Below are 26,571 nucleotides of genomic sequence, written 5' to 3' on the forward strand. Positions count from 1 at the left end.
CATTACAATTTAAATCAGAGTCAGTTTGTATTATAAACCTTTGTGGTGAAATACAAAACTTGTGCACAAAGACCTAACTGTTGTTTTTTTTTTCTCTTGAGCTTTTATAACAGTGGAGAACATGTCATCACATTGAACTGTACAAGCTTCAAGCTCTGTCCTGCTTTCAATTATATAGACGCATTAGGGGGGAAAATGGCTCTTTTTGGCATGTCAATACTGAGGTAAGGAGATAAGTGATCCGCGCTGTACCGCGGGCATCTTGTAATCTCAAGGTGCTGAATGCTGGCATCCATTCAGGTTTAACAGTGCAGAAGCTGAATGGCTGACATGCTGTGATGAAAAGAAGGCATGGGATGGCAGTATGTGTAAGCAAAGCCACAGAATCAAGATTAGCATGAGACTGAAGTGAAAGCTGGTGAAAATGACATAACTTCAAAAAAAGAGACAGGATTAGGGTTAAAGAAATAACTAAAATGGGATTAGTGTAAAAAGCTAGACTAACAGCTATCGATGTAGAAAAAATACATTGTATGTACTATATGTCCTATATGTAATAGGTCAAACAATATAAGTTAAAGGTTAAACTGTGGCTTCATATAAAGGTTAATGCTACTGGCTCATGTCTTGGTAAGTCTGACCGACCTCTTCGCCATCATTAAGAACGACTGTGCCGGCCCGTTCCACCACAGCGAACACCATGACAGCACAAAGCTCCCTCCTGACAGACATGGTCATGTTGGCAAAGGCCGGTAGCTGGTGCATGAACTCCAACAGTTGCTCTGAACAAACAGGGTGAGAAACAAGAGGTTTAAGTCACATTTAAGACTAAGTGAGATGCATGAGTCTTTGAAAGTCTTTCATTGATATTTGTTCTCTCTATCAGATGTTCTTCCCACATGGAGAACGGAAAAACATTCTTTCCATGGCTATAAAAATAACAGCAACCAAGCATCAAATGCATTATTAATACAAAGCTATTTCTGAGAACCGGCTAATCCTGCTATGCAATATACAGGTCCAGGACATATTATACATGACAAAATCCATTTGCACAGTAACCAAGAATGAAACAGGATATAATTTCTTCAATTATGGACACTTCCCAGGGGGGTTTATTAAAACAAATAGTTATTATTATTATTATGTTTTGTTGTTGTCTTTGTTGTTCTTGCATGCAAGTCAAAATAAAAATGTCATAGAACTATTTATCATCTGTCTTTGGTACATTCCAAATTTATATATTTTATACATAGATTTGATTATTTTATTCAACCAGATGCTAAATTTTCAACATTGAAATGTAAAGTGAAAATATCATTGAATTTCACAACTTAAATTAGGAAAAAGTAAAACAAATATAGTATTTATTTATTTATTTTGCTCAATTTATCACTTTTAGCCACATTACAACTTTCCCTATATTGTTTTCATTGAGATCAAATTCAAGACATGCAATGTGGAAAGAAAACCTGAGAAATAATCAATAAAATGCCATTTTCACCACAGGATGTTATTAAATACAATACATCATTTGGGATGTGGCTGAAATGAAAGGAATACTGACAGAAAAATAACAATTCTACTCTGTATATGTATATAAACTAGGGCTGTCACTTTTTATTCGATATTCGAATAAGCATTCGAACATTACGTGAAATATCCGTAATCGAACTATAAATAAAATATCCGGTTTTTAAAATGCCATGTGTAGAGCATTTTTTACAGTCTATGATTAGACAGTTTGTTTTTTATTTTATTCTTTGCCATCTTATCCAGTAGAGGGCACTCTAGACGTATTGTAGCGTAGGCCCATGACCAAATCAAGCGAATAAAAGCTAGTAGCCAGGCACGTCTGTGCGCTCCGAACATGTCTTCTCCACCGCGGGGAACATTGTAAATAAAAAGAGAGCCGCACTTAATCCAGATCAAGTTGATAATATTGTTTGCAAGAAACACAAGTCTAAGATATGAATTAGGCTAGGCTATATGCCTTACTCCTGCTGCTGTTTAAGTTGTCACGTTATTGTTTGTGCCTGATCTGAATCGTTTCGGTGCGACACGCTCATTTTTCCTTAGTTAAAAACATCTTAGTTAAGTTAAAGTTAAAAACAACTTTTCAGAGAGCCATAAGCGCACCGCAGGTCATGTGACAAGAAATAACCAATCAGCTTCATCCTTTCCTGTAACAACGTTGAAGCTCAGCCGAGATGAAGTAACAGCTAATCATAGCTATATATGGATTGCCATTTTGAAATAAATTTAATAGCAGAGCTACTGCAAGCGATTTTAATAGTTTTTCTTTCCATGCTCGACAGGCCAACCAAATCAAGTATTTGGCTTAACTAGTGTGACAGGGCTGCCCAAAGCCCGGAGTGGTTGAGTTGATATCGAGGAGAGTGAAGACAAGAGAGTTTGGATTTTGTTCCCTGCCCGTGGCCTGTCTGGGTGCTCGGTGACCTGTGCTTAGCACGGCACTACTGAAGCGTAGCTGTGTGATGTGGCTCAGCCAATCAAATTTTAATGTGCTCCGAGAGACTCTGCTGAGGGTGACCTAGAAAAAAACAACACGTCTCCCCCTCATGCTTTCCTTTTGTAGTCTCCCCGACCTTTTGTTGCCTTGCTTTCGTGGTAAATAATTTCATCGCTTTCGAGAATCTCCTTTTTCTTCCTCAAGCAAACTCTGGTGTTTGAATCATGTTCTAGCGTGATGGTTTAAGCTATTCGCTCACCTATGTCATCATCCGTTCGGTCCATGGGGTCTTTCTCCAGGCAGTCTCGGACAATGTCTCGACTCATGAGGGGATCGGAGGCACGTTCGATATCTTCCTCATCATCATCCTCCTCGGAGTCAACGGCTGTCTCTGGCAGGCCACTGAGGTCCATGTCGCAGGGCTCACTCTCGGTGGCCTGTGGGTCAGAAACCTTTGTTCAGTCAATCATAGAAAGGCATCTCAGACATTTTTTTTGTTTTAGATTTGCACATCACTGTGGTGTTTCTAAATTAATAGCATGGACCCTGGAGCTGATCACAGACTTAAAATCTAACATGTTTCAGAAGCTAGTAGCAAAAAAAGACAAAATTATCAATACTAAGATTCAAGGCTAAAGAAAACCAGTATGTTTTTCCATTAGTTCAAAATTAAAAAGAAAATGGAAGCAGAGCACATGACTGGAAAACCAAAACAAACCAGCCAAACATATTAAAATACAGAGGAATATGCTTGTGAAAATACAACCAAACTCCCACCCAGCACTGTGACATGGCCCAACTTGACTAGGTAGGCAACTAAAGAAAAAGCCATCCCATTGTTTACACCACAATTTCCCATCACAACCAACCCTTAGTCGCTCTCACCTGGCTGAGGAGTCCCAGCGATGCTCTATTCCTCCCTGAAACAGCCCACAATGATGCCTTGACCAAATGCTTGCAGAAGCTGGGTCCCAGCCGCATCTTTAGAGCTTAGGCTTCCAGCTACTTTTAATTTTTAAGCCCCTCGATCTGGGCTCACACAAACGCATGTCATTTTGACTTAAATGACCTGTATTATTCATCAAATATTCAGACGGTGCTGAAAGCAGCCACTCAGGGGGTGAACTGGGCGGAGCGATGTGAGGCTGGACTCTTTTTTTAGGGTGGGGACAGGGGAGTGGGGGAGGATGGTCATGTGGAAGGTGGCAAAATGCACTAATATAAAACAAGAGGGCCATCCATCACATAAGGAATCCTATTAAAGAGGTCTAAACTACCTGTGAGAATGGATCACCGAAAAATATTTGCATTTGTATTGAATAATTTTTTTAATCACATCTCTTTATGATTGAATTCACAAAACCAGCCTGAACAATTGATTTAATAATTGGACTGATCTAGTTCTCAAAGTGAATTCAATGACTCACTGTTCTGGGGTCTCATTTATAAAACTCTCTGTAGATTTCATCCTAAAAGTGTATGTATGCACAAAAGCTAGATTTTGCATACGCACAAAAGTTTTCAGATTTATAAAACCATGTGTACACCAGAACCTGCTCAAAAATCCCTCTATAAATCTCATTTAGTGGAAGATTGTGCGTACCTGGACCTTCCACCCTGACCTCTCCGCAAAATCACCATATATGGAGCTTACAATGCCTTGTTTTACTATACATAACCTGATCTGCATATCTTTTCCATGCATATCCCCATCCATGTGACACCATATTTAACACTGTTAAAGATACAAGATATTAAGGAAATATGAGATACGGACTATCAAAGCCATTTTTGCCATACACAGTTTTTTTTTTTTTGTTAAAAATCATCCAGTATCCTTGTTATGTTTTAGCATAAATATATAAAAATACAAATCCATAAAAACAAAACAGTTTAAAATAGTTCTCAGATAAATATTTTATTATATTTCTAAATTCTTATAATTTCTGTTAACTTTTGCGTAATGACTTAATGTTCAGTGCTTATCTCCATTAATTAGAGTGGAATATTTAATATAAATGTGTATATCGAAATGAAAACAGATTTTAAAATCGTTGCTTGCTTCATTTCCTACTAAAAAGAGTGTGTACGCATGGTCTAGAATGTCCGCAAGGTCAGTACATATTTACGGCAAGTTTATTTTTTATAAATCCCGATATGTGCATGGAAAATTGCATACGCAATTTCTACAGTCGTGGCCAAAAGTTTTGAGAATTACATAAATATTGGAAATTGGAAAAGTTGCTGCTTAAGTTTTTATAATAGCAATTTGCATATACTCCAGAATGTTATGAAGATTGATCAGATGAATTGCATAGTCCTTCTTTGCCATGAAAATTTACTTAATCCCAAAAAAACCTTTCCAAGCATTTCATTGCTGTCATTAAAGGACCTGCTGAGATCATTTCAGTAATCGTCTTGTTAACTCAGGTGAGAATGTTGACGAGCACAAGGCTGGGGATCATTAGGTCAGGCTGATTGGGTTAGAATGGCAGACTTGACATGTTAAAAGGAGGGTGATGCTTAAAAACATTGTTGTTCCATTGTTAACCATGGTGACCTGCAAAGAAACGCACGCAGCCATCATTGCGTTGCATAAAAATGGCTTCACAGGCAAGGATATTGTGGCTACTAAGATTGCACCTAAATCAAGAATTTATAGGATCATCAAGAACTTCAAGGAAAGAGGTTAAATTCTTGTAAAGAAGGCTTCAGGGCGTCCAAGAAAGTCCAGCAAGCACCAGGATCGTCTCCTAAAGAGGATTCAGCTGTGGGATCGGAGTGCCACCAGTGCAGAGCTTGCTCAGGAATGGCAGCAGGCAGGTGTGAGCGCATCTGCACGCACAGTGAGGCCAAGACTTTTGGAAGATGGCCTGGTGTCAAGAAGGGCAGCAAAGAAGCCACTTCTCTCCAAAAAAAAACAGCAGGGACAGATTGATCTTCTGCAGAAAGCATAGTGAATGGACTGCTGAGGACTGGGGCAAAGTCATATTCTCCGATGAAGCCCCTTTCCGATTGTTTGGGGCATCTGGAAAAAGGCTTGTCCGGAGAAGAAAAGGTGAGCGTTACCATCAGTCCTGTGTCATGCCAACAGTAAAGCATCCTGACACCATTCATGTGTGGGGTTGCTTCTCATCCAAGGGAATGGGCTCACTCACAATTCTGCCCAAAAACACAGCCATGAATAAAGAATGGTACCAAAACACCCTCCAACAGCAACTCCTTCCAACAATCCAACAACAGTTTGGTGAAGAACAATGCATTTTCCAGCACGATGGAGCACCGTGCCATAAGGCAAAAGTGATAACTAAGTGGCTCGGGGACCAGAATGTTGAAATTTTGGGTCCATGGCCTGGAAACTCCCCAGATCTTAATCCCATTGAGAACTTGTGGTCAATCCTCAAGAGGCGGGTGGAAAAAAAAAATCCACTAATTCTGACAAACTCCAAGAAGTGATTATGAAAAAATGGGTTGCTATCAGTCAGGATTTGGCCCAGAAGTTGATTGAGAGCATGCCCAGTCGAATTGCAGAGGTCCTGAAAAAGAAGGGCCAACACTGCAAATACTGACTCTTTGCATACATGTCATGTAATTGGCGATAAAAGCCTTTGAAACGTATGAAGTGCTTGTAATTATATTTCAGTACATCACAGAAACAACTGAAACAAAGATCTAAAAGCAGTTTAGCAGCAAACTTTTTGAAAACTAATATTTATGTAATTCTCAAAACTTTTGGCCATGACTGTATGTCTATTTTGTGCGTACGTAACATTTATAAAGGAGACCCCTGGTCACAGCAGTTAACAGCTCACTAAGAGTGATTAACAAATTAATTTGAAGAAAATAGCTTACATTTTGAACTGTTCCTCACAAAAAAAAGAAAGAAAAAAAAGTAGTCCATAAAATGTGCTGCACACATCTGAATATTTGGCTTGAACTGTTCTGGAACAGTGTTGTAAATACAACTTAACCACTGATTTTTAGTTGTATTATCCAGTGTCTCTACAACATGGCATCGGCAGCAACAGCGAGAATCAAAGTTATGCTTGCTTTCTTTGCGTGAACATTTGGGCAGTGTAATGCAAATCTTGCCACATCGTGACGTAGATATGTGGGGGCGTTTAAACAAGGCAATTTAGGGGGGCATGGACAAGTCTAAACTTTTATTAAGAATATCTCTTTGGGTTTGAGACTTCAGTCTTTGCAACTTTAGGGATTTCATTTATTCACGAACAGCTTGTAACACTCCAAAGAGAAAGGAAAACTTGAAATCACATCATATGACCCCTTTAATGTAAGAAAGTCATACAGGTTTGTAACAACTAGTAAATGAAGACATAATTTCTATATTGGGTTAACTGTTCCTTTAAGGACATAAATCCTGCTGAAAACCTCCAAGCCTGATAAGACCATGGCACCCATCTGTCCCAGAGATCAGATTGGAGTTAAAATATGAACACACGTCTATGGGCAGTTATTTACAAACTATAATTACAGACAATCTCAAATGCCCCAGTATTCCCTGCTCTCAAATATGAATTATATATGCATTCCCAAAGCAGCAAGTCACTGGTCCATGACAACTGAAATCTATGAGCTTAAACAACAGCGATCTTGTTGAGGAAATGTACCAATGACTGTTGATTAATGCGGTTTCAAGATCTTAAAATCAATACACTAAGCAGTCACCCATTACCTGAACCTTTTGGGATTTACATTACATCACATTTTTATCCAGACACTGTTAAGCTGATGACTCACTCCAGATCATTAAGTCTCAGGCAGATAGGCTGGAAGAAACCAAACATCACGCTCAAGTCACATCTTGACAAACCAACATTCAAAAAGTTTCACTGATGAACACCACCAATGATGCAGGCAGAGTCGAGCCAGCTTCCCTTATGAAAACCATTTAACAGCTAATCAGTGTAGACAAACACAGGGGCTGTTAATACATTCTAGCCGATGAAGGAACTGATTTATCTTTCAAATTGCCATGTCTGATGCGATCTATAGCACTGTTTGGGCGGCTAAGAGGAGCGTGAAGGGAACATAAATTTTTTAGCAGGGCTATTCTTGGATCAATGCTTTCAAGTCTCCCTGAAGAACCTGTATCATTATTTATTCAATTGTTTAAAAAAAAGTGACTGCTTTGACAGCCACATTGAGGATATGAACCATTACTCTTAACAAAAAACACCATAAGATACCCACATACAGTGGGGTCCAAAAGTGAGACATTAAAACTTTAAGATTAACTTGTAGTAATATTCAATTGATTACAGTTTTTAATTTATTTTTGAACAAATGAACAAGTCACAAGAGCCTGTGCATTGCAGTTATTTTTACCCCATGGGTATGGGATGATCTTTTTTCTGTTTCCGTCTTATTGGTTTTATTAATAGGCAATATGATTAAAAATGATAAAAAAATGAACCATTCTAAAATTAAATAATATAATTATATACAGCAGTTAATTAGCTTAACTGTAAGCAGAAACATGAATCAAATAATGTGCATCTTTATTATATTCAAACAAATGCAATCAGAATTTAGATTTAAAACCATCCCATTTATATAGACAATATTTCATTTATTCTGCTCTTGTTTTACAAGCTGTGGTTCACAGGGAGAGTTGCGGAGAATTGTAGTAAAGCGAGGTGTAGAGCAGGGAGATCACAACCTATTTTCCCCGAGGACACTGTCCAGTTGTTAATAAGCCATTAACAGATGGCCATAAGTCCAGGATCACGGACACTGCATAAACTGAATTATGTCCCATACACCTTTGCACCATGGCCTGCCGCAAAACATCTTTAATTCGCAAACACATCACACAAGGAAATCAATTAAACAGTCAGGCAAATACCAAGCCAAACACTATTAATAAGATTAATGGAGGCAAATATACACATTTTATAGACTGGCACAGATATAATAGGGAAAATGGGGTTCTTCGGTTTAATGTCATTGGCTCAGGTTTAGTTATAGTGACAAATGTTTGTTTAGTGACAGAAGTGTTGGGTTTGATTACTAGGGAGCATGCATACTGATAAAATATGAACCTTAAATGCACTTGAGTAAGATGATTTGGATAAAAGCATCTGCCAAATGAATAAAACGTAAATGAAAGAAACGCATAAAAAGGGATGAAAATTGCATGCACATAAAAAAAAATGGTTCAGTGTTCAATATATATTTATGTTTGTTTGAAATAAATTATTTAATTTTTTCAACAAGGACACATTAATCAAAAGTGACATTTATAATATTTATATTGTTTTAAATTAATGCTATAGAACTTTCTGTTCATCAAAGAATCCTAAAAAGCACAACTGCTTTTACCATTGATGGTAATAAGCAATGTTCTTGAGCACCAACTCAAAATTAAATGTTAAAATTAAAGCAAATTAAAATGATTTCTGAAGGATCATGTGACATGGGAGTAATGATGCAAAAAAAATCAGCTTTGCCATCACAGGAATAAACTAAATTTTAACATATATTTAACATATATTTTAACTAGCTATAAGAGACTATTTTCGAAAAAGTTAGTGACTCCAATCTTTTTATCAGTATTGTATAAATTATATAACTTTATTATGTTCTAACCATGAAATATATTGTTCAAAGTAAGTTTTTACATGAAATAGCTTCAATTAACCAAATCCACACAGATTTTTGGAGAAAATAAATTGCCATATGGCAACAATATGTATACTGTGCATACATGTATATGTGTATATATCTCGCTTAACTTACATGGTTACTACAAACTATTCACAGAGCAGTGAGACTGTTTAACACTTTGAACCTCCTATTGAGTTACATAGAACATGACAAACAAGAAATCAAGCTGTTTTATGAGTAAACTATTATTTTATTATTTCTATCTGCATGAATCATTGCAGCAGAAAACAGTAAAAACTGTTGACTGCTGTCAGTTCAGATTGTAACGTATGCGTCACATTGTAATTGATGGCATTGTCACAAAGCTGCTACTCCTTCATTACCCAAAAACTAGGTGTTTGTTACCTGGTAAATGTCCGACAGGCTGCTGCTCCCAGAATCACTGGTGATGCTACATCCTGAGTGGCTGGAGGAAACGTGTGTCACCTGCGGGTGAATCCCGTCTGCCAGGTGCAATCTGCTGAAGTCTGCCGGCAGCTGCATATGGAGACAAACAAACTGAGCGTCAGGATTACATTGGACCATAATGATCTATAAGCTACCTGCAATCCAGATAATAACCATGATAGTTAATCAATAATTTAGCCAAATATTTGACCATATATATATATATATATATATTAGTGGTGGGCCGTTATCGGCGTTAACGTGCTGCATTAACGTGAGACTCTTATCGGGCGATAAAAAAATATCGCCGTTAATCTATTCTCAAAGTTGGGTTTGGAGCTGGATCTATACTATGCGAGCTATGATGACTTTCACCTTGATATTTTAGTGTGGATGTATACCTAGCCGAATTGCACTGTAGGGGGCGAGAACCATAGACAGTAAAAGAAAGGCGAGAACGAGTCTTCGAACCTGTGTGTATGCCTACTGTGAAATTACCACATCAAACGTGACGTGCTAACATGGATGCAGCTGAAGCCGCCGGATTTGCTTCAGGGATTTTTTTTTTTTAAGAAGTTTCCCAATGGAAACCTCAACAAGACTCAGACGCCTGTTTCACACATAACGTTACTTCGTCTGCAGTGCTTATGCAGTCCGTGTGCGTTACGTATGTGGTGCTGAAGCTCATTGTGCTTACACACAGGACGCGTTTGCAGTTCGCTACTCGGTACATAAACGATCGCTGCACTGCTGCAGACGCACCACTGCAGACGCACCGCTCCTGGAACACACTGACGGACCACAACCGCATGAATGCTGGAATCCGTTAACATGGGTTCGTAAAAAAATACGAAATGCATACGCACTGCAGACAGATTATGCGTGACACAGGCGTAAGGTTTTTTGCACCTTGTGCAATGTGGAATTCGTTTACAGCTTTCTCAAGCAGTTTGTGATGCATTTTGGAAACCGGAGATGAGCCCCTGGCCTAATGCACCACCTGGCTTAAGAAACCCGTTCTAAAAGACTTACTTTTAGTCATTATTTTCTTGGGTAGCACACATACTCTGAATGCCTTTGCAGGATTCAAATGAGCCATTTTATATATACAGTACAGACCAAAAGTTTGGACACACCTTCTCATTCAAAGAGTTTTCCTTATTTTCATGACTATGAAAACTGTAGAGTCACACTGAAGGCATCAAGGGCTATTTGACCAAGAAGGAGAGTGATGGGGTGCTGCGCCAGATGACCTGGCATCCACAGTCACCGGACCTGAACCCAATCGAGATGGTTTCGGGGTGAGCTGGCTGGACTGCAGACAGAAGGCAAAAGGGCCAACAAGTGCTAAGCATCTCTCGGGGAACTCCTTCAAGACTGTTGGAAGACCATTTCAGGTGACTACCTCTTGAAGCTCATCAAGAGAATGCCAAGAGTGTGCAAAGCAGTAATCAAAGCAAAAGGTGGCTACTTTGAAGAACCTAGAATATGACATATTTTCAGTTGTTTCACACTTTTTTGTTATGTATATAATTCCATATATAATTCCACATGTGTTAATTCATAGTTTTGATGCCTTCAGTGTGAATCTACAATTTTCATAATCATGAAAATAAAGAAAACTCTTTGAATGAGAAGGTGTGTCCAAACTTTTGGTCTGTACTGTATATATATATATATATATATATGGCTTCTAAGCAAACAGATGCAAAAGTGGTGATTTGAACTTCATTGGACTTCCAAATGTCACAGATCGCAGTTTGTCTTGCCAGCTAAAGTTCAAAGTAATGTCAGTTTTGTGGAAAGCTGCAGTCCACTACGCTATCATTTATTCATCACACCTGCAGTCTGATGTTTCTGATATGGCTCCTCTCAATGACATTTTGGTGAATGCAGGCCTCAGAGACATTCAATGTATTATTAGAGCTAAAACACAAGCAGACAATATCTTAAACGGGCAATTTTCACAATCAACAGTTTCATCAAATGATACAAAATATCAGTCAATTCAGTCACATTTAATATGGGGTTTCCCCATTTTCCTTCTACAGAATAGCACAGCTCATTTGCTAATGGGTGTTGACAAGCAGTTTCCCACACAGAAAGCCATTGTATGACCTCAAAAACTTAGAATATATAAGCCATACGAACAACTAAAAGCTTATATTTTCCACAGTCCTGTATATTTCCCACAAGCCTGCCATTAAGTCTGCTTATATATGTTGATTCTTAGTAGCTAAATGTGGACTGACTCTGTAGAGAAAATTTAATTTCTAATTATATTTCTAATGCAAGACAGCCTTGGCACTGGAGAACTATCTTGGCTTACAGCAAGAACAAGGCTGGTTCATATCTACATAAAAACAATAATTAGGAAAACAAATACCTCATAATTAATGAAATAAAGACACTACATAGTCGAATGCTACAAGATATGCATGTGGCATGTTTATTTCCTCTGGTTCAGTGTGAGCAAGCAGCTCTTTTTATGGCAACGCTTTGTACATATTTGAAGGGGTGCGGCTGCAAGAGCAAAGTGTGTGTGTGTGGGGGGGCTTGTGAAAGAGGAAAGGCTCTGACAACAGCAATGAGATAAGGAGCTAAGAACCATTTCAGCTAATATTAGAGTGCACACAGTCCACACGTGCACACACACACGGCCACATTCCGATAAAGCTCTTTCAATCGGCTCCTGTGTCTGCATGTTTGCTTGTGTGTGTATGTGTGTTCACGAGTGAAATTGCTTTTTGGGGGGGGGCTATTGGATGTCTTCAGCCAGCTGTGGCTGAGTATAGCTTTCATACAAAATGCATCTGACCTAATTTCCACTGCCATAATCACATACATGCCGGAAATGCAGCTAGCTCTCCCGGGAGACTGAGAGCATGAACAGTAAGAAAACAACCTCATAGATGGAATAGAAGCAGATAAGGGAAACAATATATTTGCAAGACACCATCTGCACCAATACTGGTGCGGTAACGGGGAATGGAGGTAGATGCCTGCTGTTTGGTGTGCTGTGAGGCTAAAGGTGTGTTAACACTAATGTGTTGATGAATATTCCTCCTGACAAATGCAAATTCATTATTTTAATCTATTGCAATGGCAGTTCATCCATATTAATTAGGGCTATTTACACCTAAAAGCAAATACAACATAAAGGGAAGGAAGAGAGAAAATGAGAGATGAGTAAGAAAGAAAGAACGAGAAAGAAAGAGAAAGAAAAGCTAGTAAAATTAAAACTAAAACACAGAACGAAATAAATACAAAAATGCATAACAGCAAAGGAAAGAACAAAATATGGGACAAATGAATAAGAAATAAAAAAGACAAATAGTGAAGGAGGAGACAAGTTAAAAAAAATAAATAAACTATTTACATTTAACAAAAAGGAAAGGGACAAAATTAAATGAAACAATATACAATAAAAACAACATTGACAAAGAATGAATGAAAAGGGGAAAAAATAGATGTAAATACAAGACTGCAAGACAGTCAGAGACAGAGAATAAATAACATAAACAAACAAACAGGAGGAAAGCAAGACGAAAAGAAACTTAAAAAAGAAAGCACAGAATGAACAAAAAATGAAAAATGGAACTGACAAGAGTGAAAAAAAAACAAAACAAAAGACTTAACGAAAAACAACAGAAAAACAGATTGTGACAGAATGAAAGACCAAAGAAAAAGAAAAACAAACAAAAGAGATCAAATGAATGAAAAACAAAAATAAACAAGCAAGGGTACAAAAGAACATACAAACCAAAGAGAATGCGAGAACAAGCATACAGACAGAAGGAAAAAACAAACAAACAAAAGGACAGAACTAAAGGAAGAACAACTCAAAGACAAAACCGAAGTTAGAAAAAGAAAAGTGTACTTAATTAGGGTTCTTGAAGCACCAGTACACACTCAGACTGATGTGGTTCAGTATACACTATCAGGTCAGCGGGTGCATTCAGCACTTAAAATAAAGGCACTGTGATAGCAGCAAAGTGGCTCAGTCCTCCCTCCACATCCCTTCGCTCGTGTTCCTCAAGGCTATTCCCTGAACAGTCCTGGATGGCTACAGAGCTGTCAGCTATGATACACACATCAGCTCTCCTCTCGCTTCCACCGCAGAAAGGAGCCATCAAAACCTCCAGCACGCCAGTAAATTCACTTCTCAGGACTAGTGTACATGGGCTTTCCACCCTGCTGTCATAGAAACGAGCAGGGAACAATGAAGCAGTTACCAGCTTACACTGAGCCACGCCATTTTTCAAGATGTCTTTTTGTTTGTAAATGAGGGTGTTTTGCACGTGATGCTTCCCACAGGAGTTTCAACTGCACAGAGTGTTTTAACAGCATCTTCATTACAACGACAAGAGCTTTCTACAGAAATAAATGTTCTTTATGTGCATCTAAGGAGAAGGATGGTGATAAACTGAGGAGAAATATTAAAGAAAACCTTGTTTTAGGCCCATCACCTCTTTTTCCTAACTGGAAAAAAAAAAATCACAGACTGGATTGAAACATGATAAAATGTTAAACTGTGCTAAGAGTATTATTAAATTAGTCAAAACAGATATCATGGGAACTATGTGCAACAACAACAGCTGTTCCAATTCTGCAGGAATCTCCAGATTTGTCCCCGTGGGTCAGCTTATGACTAAAGAAGAGAATAAAAATTACAAAGTGTTCCAAGTCCCAAATATCAAACAAATGATCCATGATGTTTAATTTATCTTCCCAAAACTTTGTATGATCTTCTAATAAAATACTTAACTTTCAGAAATCTCATTGCTACAGGCAACACACAAATATGATCTCCTTCCAAAGATACAACCTGCTTAACATACTCAGTTCATTTTATGAGGTGGTTCATTGAGCAAGAAATGGAACATTGAAGACTAATGACGTTTATTCTCTAAGGTGGGGGTGGGAGATATACTGGTTAAAGCAGTATACAGAAAATTATATTTTACTCATATACTTGTAAATGTGAGTTTGCAGGCTTAACTGAATGTACAAAGGCTGTGTACTGCAAAAAAATTACTAGAAAACATATCTTTCCGTTCAGTTTCCAATCTATCTATCTATCTATCTATCTATCTATCTATCTATCTATCTATCTATCTATCTATCTATCTATCTATCTATCTATCTATCTATCTATCTATCTATCTATCTATCTATGTGTACAGTATATAGATGCACTTATAGCTGTGATCTCAGAATGTGGTAAGAACTCAAAACCAACAAAATTGGCATTGCATTAGTTTGGATTGACATGCAATGTGACAAAAAATTTATTTTATTTTATTTTTTTCTCTGAAAAAAAAAGAAAAAGAGAGAGAAAATAGTACAGAAAGGGATTAATGGTAGCATAAGCTCCACAGGGTAAAATTAATGAAAACTCAAATAAAAAGCTGACTAAAAATGCTTAATTTATCATCAACATCCCAGCCCGTTTTGTATGGAAGCACATGGGTAGCGATATTCAATTTTCAATGTAATATGCAAAATGACAATGCAATATGTAAAATGGCAATGCATTTCTGTATTTACATTTACATTTTCCAATACATTTGTGCAACGTTTGGTGCAAAATGAAAATGAAAATTAAATTACATAATTTTCATTTGGCATTTCATACACCAGTTTTAATATGTAAAATGAATACTAATTTTAACGCTTTATAAGTTGCAAAATTAAAATGAAAATGTATTACAGAAATGATTAGATATGTATAACATGTTCAAGCAAAAACTGTGGCAAAATTATCATTTAAATGCTATTTTTCTTACATGCATTAACACACACAGTCAAGACACTTATGATTGCATTTTCATTCAGTGTCCCGCAATGAATGTAGCAAAATTCAATGTGCACATTGAAAATGCATTCCGAGCCGATCACGTCTCCGCCCCCTCCCAGCATGTCAATCACTGCGTGAACAAGGCGGGGCTTGCAGAAGGTCACAGACTCAAATCTCAAGAAGAGGATTCAAGTGAGAGAACATGGACAAGACAGTTGACCCGTGTACGTTTTGATCATTTCGGTTTATGGCTTCAATATTACATTCGCACTTGTGGGCGGCGCTGAAACGCTGCTTTCATCTGATTGGTCGAATCGCTCCAGTTCCAGCCCGGTCTTTTCATTCTTTCAGGCAGAATAAGAGTCAGTGCGAGTGAAGCACTGTAATGTCTGAAACCACCGCTCACTTTTAATTAGCATAATATTTGAATCAGATGATGCTGGCCACATAATTCGTGCTGCTGCGACTTGCAAGAGACCCCGTTAAATTATTTCTAGGTTATAGTATTGTATAAATATTGTCCCACTGATAAATACAGTGCAAATAGTTCTGTCTCCTTGAATAATAGTGAAGTGGAAATAAATATAGTTAAATTTATGAAATAAAATTAAATAGGATTTTTTGGGAAGGTAAGTCTGGCCAGTTATACAGCAACACGAGTCAGACGAGTCTGAAGATCTGAGCTGAATTTGGTGAAACATTAAAGTTCTAGTCTGTGTCAGTTACTTTCATAATAAATAATAATAATGATGTTACCCGTATTTTTCGGTATAAGTTGCATCAGTCCAAAAATACGTCATGACGAGGAAAAAAACATATATAAGTCGCATTTATTCAGAACTAAGAGAAAACATTACCGTCTACAGCCGCGAGAGGGCGCTCTGGGGTAGGCTACAGGAGCACTGAGCAGCATAGAGCTAATTTTACTATTTTTATTTCAGAAATGTAACAATATTAATTTTTACAATTATTTATTAATGTCACACACACATACCTAGTGCCTTATGACTTAAAAGATGAGAGTGGTAAATGTTACAGACATGGAACTGTTCAGTCTATTATTGATTTTTATTTCCACTTCACTTTTTTCCAAAGAGACAGAACTATTTGCACTGTATTTATCAGTGGGACAATATTCATACAATACTGCAACCTAGAAATAATTTGCAGGTCTCAGCAGCACGAATTATGTGCCCAGCTACATCTGATTCAAATATTATGCTAATTAACAGTGAGCGGTGATTTCAGACATTATTACAGTGTCACACTCGCACTGACTCTTATTCTGCCTGAAAGAATAAAAACAGCGAGCTGAAGGTGGAGCAATTCGACCAATCAGATGAAAGCAGCGTTTCAGCCCCGCCCACAAGTGCGAATGAAATATTGAAGCCATAAACCGAAATTATCAAAACATACACGGACCAACTGTCTTGTCCATGTTCTCTCACTTGAATCCTCTTCTTGAGATTTGAGTCTGTGACCTTCTGCAAGCCCCGCCTTGTTCACGCAGTGATTGACATGCTGGGAGGGGGCGGAGACGTGATCGGCTCGGAATGCATTTTCAATGTGCACATTGAATTTTGCTACATTCATTGCGGGACACTGAATGAAAATGCAATCGTAAGTGTCTTGACTGTGAGTGTTAATGCATTTAAGAAAAATAGCATTTAAATGATAATTTTGCCACAGTTTTTGCTTGAACATGTTATACATATCTAATCATTTCTGTAATACATTTCCATTTTAATTTTGCAACTTATAAAGCGTTAAAATTAGTTTTCATTTTACATATTAAAACTGGTGTAAGAAATGGCAAATGAAAATTATGTAATTTCATTTTCATTTTCATTTTGCACCAAACGTTGCACAAATGTATTGGAAAATGAAAATGTAAATACAGAAATGCATTGTCATTTTACATATTGCATTGTCATTTTGCATATTACATTCCAAATTGAATATCGCTACCCATGTGCTTCCATAGTTTTGACTCTACATACATCTTTGGTATGCAAAGACATCATTTAGACAAAATGTTGGTAGCGACAGCAGTCGATATACATGTGTCATTAGCAATATCCTGCCTGCCTGCCTGCCTCCCATGCCCACCCAGGGGTCCGCTCCTGTCCTTTAAGTGCCCTTTTCATGTCACTGTTGCACATAATAAAGACTTAACTCTCCTACCACGCAATTTAGGGCAGGCCTCAGTCAATTAACCTAAGAGGCTTTTAGTCAAACAGCGCACAGGTCACAGACAGCAAGCTACACTTACAGGGGTCCCAAATATCACCCTTGTGATGCCTCTGGGGGAGTTTGTAAATAAATGAATGGGCCTAAGGCAACACTGGCCTTTCACACTTATCTGTAAGAATGCAAGGTTAATAAATATTATAGGGTCACACATTTAACTGGTTCCTTGCCCTTTAAAATGTCTATGGGCCACAAGCAAGTCCAAAAAAGAAACTGCAGTCTTAATGACCTACATAGCAAGACAAGAGTGCTACCAAAAATTGCTTTAGCTTATTTTTATGCACAACTGCATGTATACTTGTTTCTAACAAAGCCCTGCCTGCTGTTAAGCATTTGAGGTGTGGATGTCTGAACTTGTAGCTTATATGTGTGTGATGAGCTCAACTCTGTCAAAGCGAAAGGTGTGACATTATAAAAAAGGGCTGATGCTGGAGGACTCAAAGCTGCAAACCTATCCCATAAGCCTCAGCATCGCTCTGGGCTCTCTCGCTTTCCTGAGCTGAGAGGATCAAAAGATTAAAGAGCTTCGGCTGGGCGTCAGATTAAACAGGACCGATATTCTCACAAACACATGCCAATATATTTACGACGCTAATGTAGGGAATACAGCTAAGGAAAACAACTACTTCCTGATATTCAATGAAATAGTGTCCACAAATAATCTCTTCAAGTACTGACCTCCTGAAAGATGCAGCTAAATGATGCTAAACAGCATGTGTCCAACTGGTCTTTAAGAGCTCTGTACACACACTGGAGCGATAGCAAATTAACAGAAATTTAAAAAACAAATTTGCCATAAAAACATTATTAAAAATGGAAGATTTTTGCAAAAAGAGGAAAGATTGCGTAATTTTATTTTAAGAACTTTTGTACTGCAGTTGCAGCACAAACTATATGATTTTATATAAATCCTGAAGCTCAACAGGTAGAGTATGATACTAGCAACACAATGCATACATTAATTCAAATTAAATACAAATACTTCAAATAATACAAAAAAAATGTCATGGTTTCAACAAAAATATTACACAGTGTTTCTTGTGCACCAAATCAACATGTCAGAATAGTTTTTTTTGTATTATCGTGTGACATTAAATACTGCAGTAATGGCTGCTGAAAATTCAGCTTTGCCATCACAAAAATAAACATAAAAAAATATATATATTGAAATAGATACGTGTTCCGTTTTACAATATTACAGTTTTGAAGTTTTATCTATCACATAAACAGCCTTGGTGAGCAAAAAATACATTAGATAACATTAAATACTTTATTAACATTAAACTTTTAAACATTAATACGTAATAAGAGGGGCAAAATAATGTTTTTTGACTTCATTTTACGTTATTAGTGCAAACAGCAAACATATTTACACAGCTTCATGAAACTAATATATATATTTCTATTGGAAATAATATAAATTCTTGCACTGAAATGAATCAAAGAAAGTATGAGGGAGAAGGAGATAAAAAAAATGGGAGAAATCAAAATGCTCAATATAGTGGAAAACCTGACTTACAGTAAAAAAAGAAAAAAGAAAAATCTAGATAGATAATAGCTGCCCAGTGGAGTTACCAAGATGGCCACCGAGTGAACTAGCATGCATTAAAGGAAAAATAAGGTTATAAAAACATAATTTGGTTCGGACATCTGATTGGTCAATGAATATTTCTAGTTATGCTCAAGCCTTCACACTCTGATGAGAAACACCTGTTCACAGTATCACTGCAGCTTGCACAGTGAATTGTTGTATTTGTTGCATAGCAACACTGTTATGTCAGGATCTATAAAGACGTTTGAACACCAGCACAAGTTTTCAGGGCTTGCAAAAGACCAAACGAACACTAGCACATTAAGGCTGACAGAAGATCAATTTATTTACAGCTAAAAGTGCTCATCATTCCACTCAGCAGTCCGGCGCTGATCGCTTTCAGATGCCGCCCGTGTGCAAACACCACCGAACGTGATCACTCACTCGCAAATACACGCATGTTTGTGAACAAGCATTGAGGCGTTCAAAGATGCATTTGGTCAGAAGTGGCTTTATGAAATGCAAAATAAATTTAGCTGACAGCATCGTTCAGCGATGTCATAACTCCTCCCACATGCAAACGCTCACTGACATTTATCATAAAGCCATTTAAATCTCATTTTATACTGATCCCCAAGAGCTGTGACAAGCCAAACATGATCTTGGCCATTTCATCATCCAGTACACACACGTCTGAGCGTGTGCGGGGTGAAGGGGGCCGGTGTGTGCACATGGCCGCCTTCACACACTGACACACATTACACTAGCAGCGGATGAATGAGGTCGTGGCACTCGACAGCCTCTCGTAATACAAGAATCCAAAGAGTCGGGCGATAAAACACAGCATTACACCAGACTTGCATGAAATGTCAATTACAACAGATCTGCATATATGTAATTAAGCCTTTAAATTGCTAAAACAAGCTATATATTCACAGAAACGCAGTTTGAGATACAGAAATATGCCTTTTAAAATCATATAAATCTAATTTAGCTGTCTGCAATGAAAGCAATATTAGACATCCAATGCATCTAACACTGTTCCCATCCATCCTGATCATGTTCGGCACATCAGGCTAATCTGATGAGCAAATGCTGGTAGTATTTTGAGGAGGAGAGAGAGCTAGCAATGTAGGATCGATACTTACGGGGCTTTTATCAGCCTGGCTGGAGACTCCATGGCCGCCACCACTAACTAATGGCTTCATAATGGAGGTGCAGAGCCAGGACGAAATTTAAGCATCCTGCTGGTTCCCACTAATCTTTCCCTCTATCCCCCCTCCAGTGAGTATTCCCCTGTCTCCCGTTTTTCTCCCCCCTCCTGAAGGGGAGAAGAGGAGAATCTTTCCCAGGGAAGGAGGGGGAGAGAATATGTTCGCCGGAGATGATGCTCTTGATTCAAACAACACTGTTCCCCACTCCAAGAAAAAAAAAAAAGTAAAAATCAATGTTTTTCCTTGTCAGGTGCACACGGCATCTGTCTGTCCACTGGGTCCACAAAAAAAAAGGAAGAAAGGAGAAGCACAATGCAAAAGGATGAGAAATCCAAGCAGGGATGAGCAAATACCAAACCCTCCGTTTCAGGTAACTAGGTAAAACTCTCCCACCAGTGACGACCAATGCCGATCGACGGAGTGGTAAAAAATGAGGGGAAAAAAGGCAAAAATGGCTGACAGCACTTTCACTGCCTCTCCATCCTCTGTCTCTCTCGTCTCCACGTGAATGGCTTTATGCACCATTAGCCGAGGCTGTGACAAGAACACCAACCTCACGCATCCAGGCTGTCTTTGTTAAACACTTTCAGTTCATTTGTGTCCAAAGCAGGGGGGTGTGTGAGAGTGTAAGAAAGTGTGTATGTGTGTGTGTGTGTGTGTGTGTGTGTGTGTGTGTGTGTGTGTGTGTGTGTGAGAGAGTGTGTGTAGAGGGGGAGGAAGAGAGGGGGCTTTGAATAGGAACCTCCTCCCTCGCTTACTGATGTTAAAAGAGCGCCGCTGGTGCCTGCTATACTACACACATACAACACACATATGGGTAGCTGACGCATAACATGGGAAATTATCTTCAGGGTTAGGTTCTGTAAGTTAGGTTCTGTAACCGCTTATTTCTTTTAAATCATCTTTTTGCCTTTTTAAACAGCCTATGAAATCAAAAACAAAGTTGTGAACGTTTCATGGGCTTTTTAATGTTCATGAGGTATGAGAACATTCTTTGTAGTTTCTCAATAAATATGAGCTTAATTTCATTATGTGCTTTAGATGAAACATTATAGGAACAGTTCACCCAAAAATGTATGTATATGAGTAATTCACATTAAATACTAAGTTGGCTGTCCTGCTTAAAGGTATAGTTCACCCAAAAAGTGAGTAAATGATAACAACATTTGCATTTTAGTGTGATCTTTCCCTTTAAGTTGGACAGACAGTCAACTTAGTATTTGACGTGAATTATCCATATACATACAGTACACACACACACACACACACACACACACTCCCACAGGCACTGCAAGAGATCAAGAGAGTGCTAATGAGAAAATGAGAATAAAAGAGCATGCAACGGGTGAGGTGCAGATATGGAAATAAGAGAGGATGAGAGAGAGTTGAATGGTGGTTGGGGGGGGGGGGGTAAGAGAGAGATGGAAAGAGAGGGATGGAAAGACAAGAGAAATGAAGGATGAGCACATTTAGCCCAGTGAGAGTAATGTCATTATCACGCTCCCCTCCTCTCACCACCAGGGCTGCAGGCAGTTGGCATGGCAACCATGGAGGAGAGCCATTTCCTGGTCGGTTTGGGCGGGAGAGTGTGAGCGAAGGCTGGAGAGGAAGAAAAAGAGACAGAGAGACGGAAAGATGGAAGACGGGAGCAGACGACAGAAGCGCAGAGCACATGGCTCTCTGACATCCTCTGTGTTACTATGACAACACTGACAATTCACTCCCCACCCCCACCAAACACACACACGCACACTCCGGTTACCCCCTCTGGGCAACTGAGAGCCCCACCCACACACGACCCTTTAGCTTTGTGATGACGGAAGTGAGCTCACCCCTCACACACACACACTCTCTCTCACACACCCTTCCCTAAAGGTCCATCTCTCTTTCTGTCTATCAAAATAAACACGTACAGTAAATGTTATCATTCGATCAATAAGTCATCTGTCCATCCAATATAAAGCACTCATTTCTCAGGGAGGTGAGACGTGATATCTAGCTGTGCCCTAGACTGACACTATATGATAATAAGAATTTGAATAACAAAGAAAAATATGAACAATTCATCAAGCAGGTCAATAGGCCAACAGACAGTCAATCAGATGACTTGTACAAATATCCATATATGATGCTAATAGCAAAGGTAAATATGTCAATATGGTGTAAATACAAATTTATAAATAATAGTAAAAGTATAGTAACACTAACCTTTATAGTAAAAATAAAGGTTAAAAAATGTATAAACCTTTAGTTATAAAATACTTTTGAAATATATTTTATATATATATATATATATATATATATATATATATATATATGTATAATAAAAAAAAACCTTTAAAGGAATAATTGCTCAAGAAAATTGTATTTTCATTAAAATGTGTGTTGTTAATGGCTGCATCAAATGCTTTATACTAATTTAATATAATGAAATGCTAATTATATGCAATAAAGTGATAAAGGCTTTTAGTGTTACGCTTAGACAAAAGCGTTTCGCTACCCTATAAAATAAAAACAGCCAGCTTGCACGTTTGCGCTTACAGAGGCGATGTGGGCGTGAAGATACAGATTGAAATTTTGGACAGTTTCCAGCTATGCACAGGGACCAAAACAACCCCCCGATGACATCATCCCCGATGATGTAATGCCTGACAAAAACAAGCTCAGGTGCTGCCACGTCCTGTCGTTAGAATAACCACCAATCATCTTTGGAAAACAGAGCGTCATTACGTCACTGTGGTAACAGGGTCACATCAAGGGATGGCTCAGCATCACCCAGAGTGCATTTCAGGAACAATAGATGCTCATTATGGAAAGGATGAGAATGGGTCAAGCAGCCACCGCTTCATGTGAAACAACAAAGAGCGTACATGTCCACGAAGACAGAATAAATATGTTTGAAGAATGAAGTGAGCAAATAGGTTTTAGATTAAGGCACATTATAATCCAGCTGTTTAGTGATCAACTAAAATAGATTTTTTTTAAACGCTAACACATACAGATATCTAGAGATCAAAGTCTTGAATAAAATACAATTCAGTTAAAAAAATTTTAAATAATCTTCTAATTTCAGCTCATTTTAATTTAACTTCATATACTAAAATAACACTAAAACTGAAATAAAAATGAATAAACACTATACTGTAAATATTTTTTTAAAAAGAGACATACTACTAAAAATGACAAACTATAATTAAAATGAAACTGAAAATATACTGATTCAAAATATTAATAACAATTACAATAAATAACACTAAAATACAACAACTATAACAATATCTCAATAATACAATGTATGTGTGTGTGTGTGTGTGTGTGTGTATGTATATATATATATATATATATATATATATATATATATATATATATATATACACATACATACACACACATATATACATACATACACTTTTTCTTTTAAAGGAAAAAACCTATAAAAACTGGTCAAAATATAATAATAATAATAATAATAGGAAGAAACACACTAGCCATTAGGGCTGGGTATCGATTCAGATGTTCCAGATCGATTCGATTTTCGATTCACAAGCCCTCAAATCAATTTGATTTGATTCTCGATTTGATTTTCGATTCGATTTTCTATACTCGATTTTCGATTCAAGTCAATGAATATATATTTAATACAAATACTATATGTATAAAAAAGAACAGTGAACATAAGTTTACTGTGACGAGTGGGGCGGGGCCGAAGGATGTGGGAACACGAGTGAGGCCGGTGGAGTGATTGGGAAATCCGCTACACCACTGTAATGAATTAAACCTTAATATTCATCCGGAAGAAGGAGGCGGGAACCGGCGGACAATCAAATAACATTTTAATAATACAAAAATAAACACAAAACAGCGCACCAGCCCCTCATGGACGACTGGTGCGCTCAAATAAAACCCAAAACACAACTAAAAGCCCAGGCCTGGTCCTCTCTCGTCCTTCACTGTCGTCGCTCCAGTTTTATATCCTTCCATCTCCTCTGTGGGACTCAAGACCGGTGGTGGGTCGCAGGTGTAGCGGATTTCCCAATCACTCCACCGGCCTCACTCGTGTTCCCACATCCCTCGGCCCCGCCCCACTCGTCACATTTACACTTGGGTAATTAATAAAAAGAAATTAAGAGCCACAAACCTGTATATTAAACTTTTATTCTAGGTACACTTGGGTACATTAAAACAGTACCCATCTCTAATTTTCAAATGCATACAATTGTTAAATAAATGCAAGTTTGATGCAAGATAAAAAATGCTTTGTTCTTGTCCACAACACTAACGTCGTCGCCTTGCTTACGGAATCTAAAATGCTTCCATACCTCTGACTTTTTATGAGAAGGTGGCATCAACGTCGATAAAGCACCTGAAACCCTTTAAGCCATTGGTTCTCAACCTTTTTTTCCACCAGGCCGCATTATGGTCCAAGTACAAGTCTCGCGGGCCACATGCATATAATTTACACATTACGTCACCAATACAAACCAACCTGATTTATAATATTATAGCCTTAATATTATGATATCTAATCGATTAGATTCATTGAAATAAATAAATAATTCTACTCCCCATAAATAAAACACCTGATTCTGTCGGGAGCTGAACAATTTTGTGAAATTCGGCTCGATGTAGTAACAGCACAATGAAGTTGCGATTGTAAAGCCTGTGTTATACTTTCCGCATGAGCAATTCGGACGCAGACACGGCCAGCGCGGACGCAGACTTCTTCAATGTATACTTCCGAAAGCGCACGCTGATAGTTCGCTCTGCAACAAACATGTGAACAAACAATTGCCCAGAATTATTGCACATCGCTGTCTTTATATTCTTTATTGACGGATTGCACAGGTTCGATTGGCAATGGGCTTCTTCACACTGCCTGAACATGTGCAATTGTGCTTTTGAAGACTAATGACCATGCACACCTGTCCACGCGGTCGTCTGCTTAGAGCCTCGGCACATGCTCTCCAATGGCGATTTTTATGTCATGCCTACCTAGCGGTCCATAGCTGACTCGCGGACACAGAAAGTATAAGAGGCTTTAAGATGCAGCCTTTAAGACGTGCACGAGAGCATGACTTAATGCGCGACAGGGCAGAAATGTGCGATCACAAATGTAGCCTATGTTGATTCAAATATGGAAAGCACTTTCGAATTTAATAATATGAGGTTCTCTCCAGAGATGTTTTGCCACATTTCTTCAATTAAGGATGATTGCTGCGTAGTATATGGGGTTTCCATTTGCTTGAACTTCAAGTGAGTCGCGGGGCAAACCGAAAATCCTCCTTCACTAATGATACTGCGACTATTCTTTTTTTTGTATGTGTTCAGTCGCCGGCATTCTCCACATTTATTTTTTTCTCCCTTTTACCTAACTAATGGCTGTTGATGACTATCTGAATTGAATTCTGCCAAAGTGCGCCCTTGTATGTGTTCGCAATGTTATGTGAGTAAGTCTGCTCATGTCTGAAAAGAATTTATGAAAAACAAAATAATTTCACATAAAAACATTAGGCTATAGCTTATATTTCTTTAGTAGCCAAAACATTTTTTCATTAATGTAAAAAATAAAATTAATTGTAAAACAATGTTTCTGTGTGTGTGTGTGTGTGTGTGTGTGTGTGTGTGTGTGTGTGTGTGTGTGTGTGTTCAGCATATGGTGGGCCGTATTTGAATTTGTGACGGGCCGCGGGTTGAGAACCACTGCTTTAAGCACTGAATGAATGAATGAATGACAGGTTCATTGGTAACATCGCACAAGGCACATAAGAGGGTGACATCAAGTGAAGAAGATTTGTATTTAGATTAACGCTAATCTTACATTAAATGTCTGCGGAAATAAATATGGGAAACAAATCGATTCATGGCCTTTGAGAATCGATTTTGAATCGAGCACATTTTAAAAAACGATTAATTGAAAAATCGTTTTTTTTACCCAGCCCTACTAGCCATGAAGAAAGCAGTCAATAGACTTTGAAGATAACACAATGGAGCTGTTGCTGATTATTTTAAAAAGACCAATTATTGGTGGATTAACTGACTATTACTAGTTATGTCATCCAAGTTGTTACAGTTTCTAATTGATAGTACTTTGTATGGCATAAGGCCAATCAAAGCGCAATACACCAAGACATGCAATAATATGACATGGTGGATGATGTATTAACTTTATTGATAAAAGTTTCTGTCGGTTTTGTGAACTGATGATGTAGGCAAAATATGTCATGCT

At 38.0% G+C, this 26,571-nt stretch overlaps 1 protein-coding gene across 9 annotated transcripts in view; it reads right to left on the reverse strand.

The window, feature by feature from the left end:
- The window catches only part of rapgef2b (Rap guanine nucleotide exchange factor 2b), a 128,634-nt gene that overhangs the window by 16,573 nt on the left and 85,490 nt on the right, over window positions 1–26,571 (reverse strand). For 6 of the 9 annotated variants that reach the window (XM_059516006.1, XM_059516001.1, XM_059515999.1 and 3 more), the window contains 4 exons: window positions 9,509–9,640; window positions 8,539–8,577; window positions 2,733–2,910; window positions 646–782 (listed from right to left, as the gene is read on the reverse strand). In XM_059516006.1, coding sequence (XP_059371989.1) covers window positions 646–782; window positions 2,733–2,910; window positions 8,539–8,577; window positions 9,509–9,640 — 486 coding nt within the window. Of the gene's footprint in view, window positions 1–645; window positions 783–2,732; window positions 2,911–8,538; window positions 8,578–9,508; window positions 9,641–20,279; window positions 20,920–26,571 lie in introns of those variants that run through there. The other 3 variants (XM_059516003.1, XM_059516005.1, XM_059516008.1) reach the window with 2 other exon arrangements.

Source organism: Carassius carassius, chromosome 29 (assembly GCF_963082965.1).
Source record: "Carassius carassius chromosome 29, fCarCar2.1, whole genome shotgun sequence".
NCBI classification, from domain to species: Eukaryota; Metazoa; Chordata; class Actinopteri; order Cypriniformes; family Cyprinidae; genus Carassius; species Carassius carassius.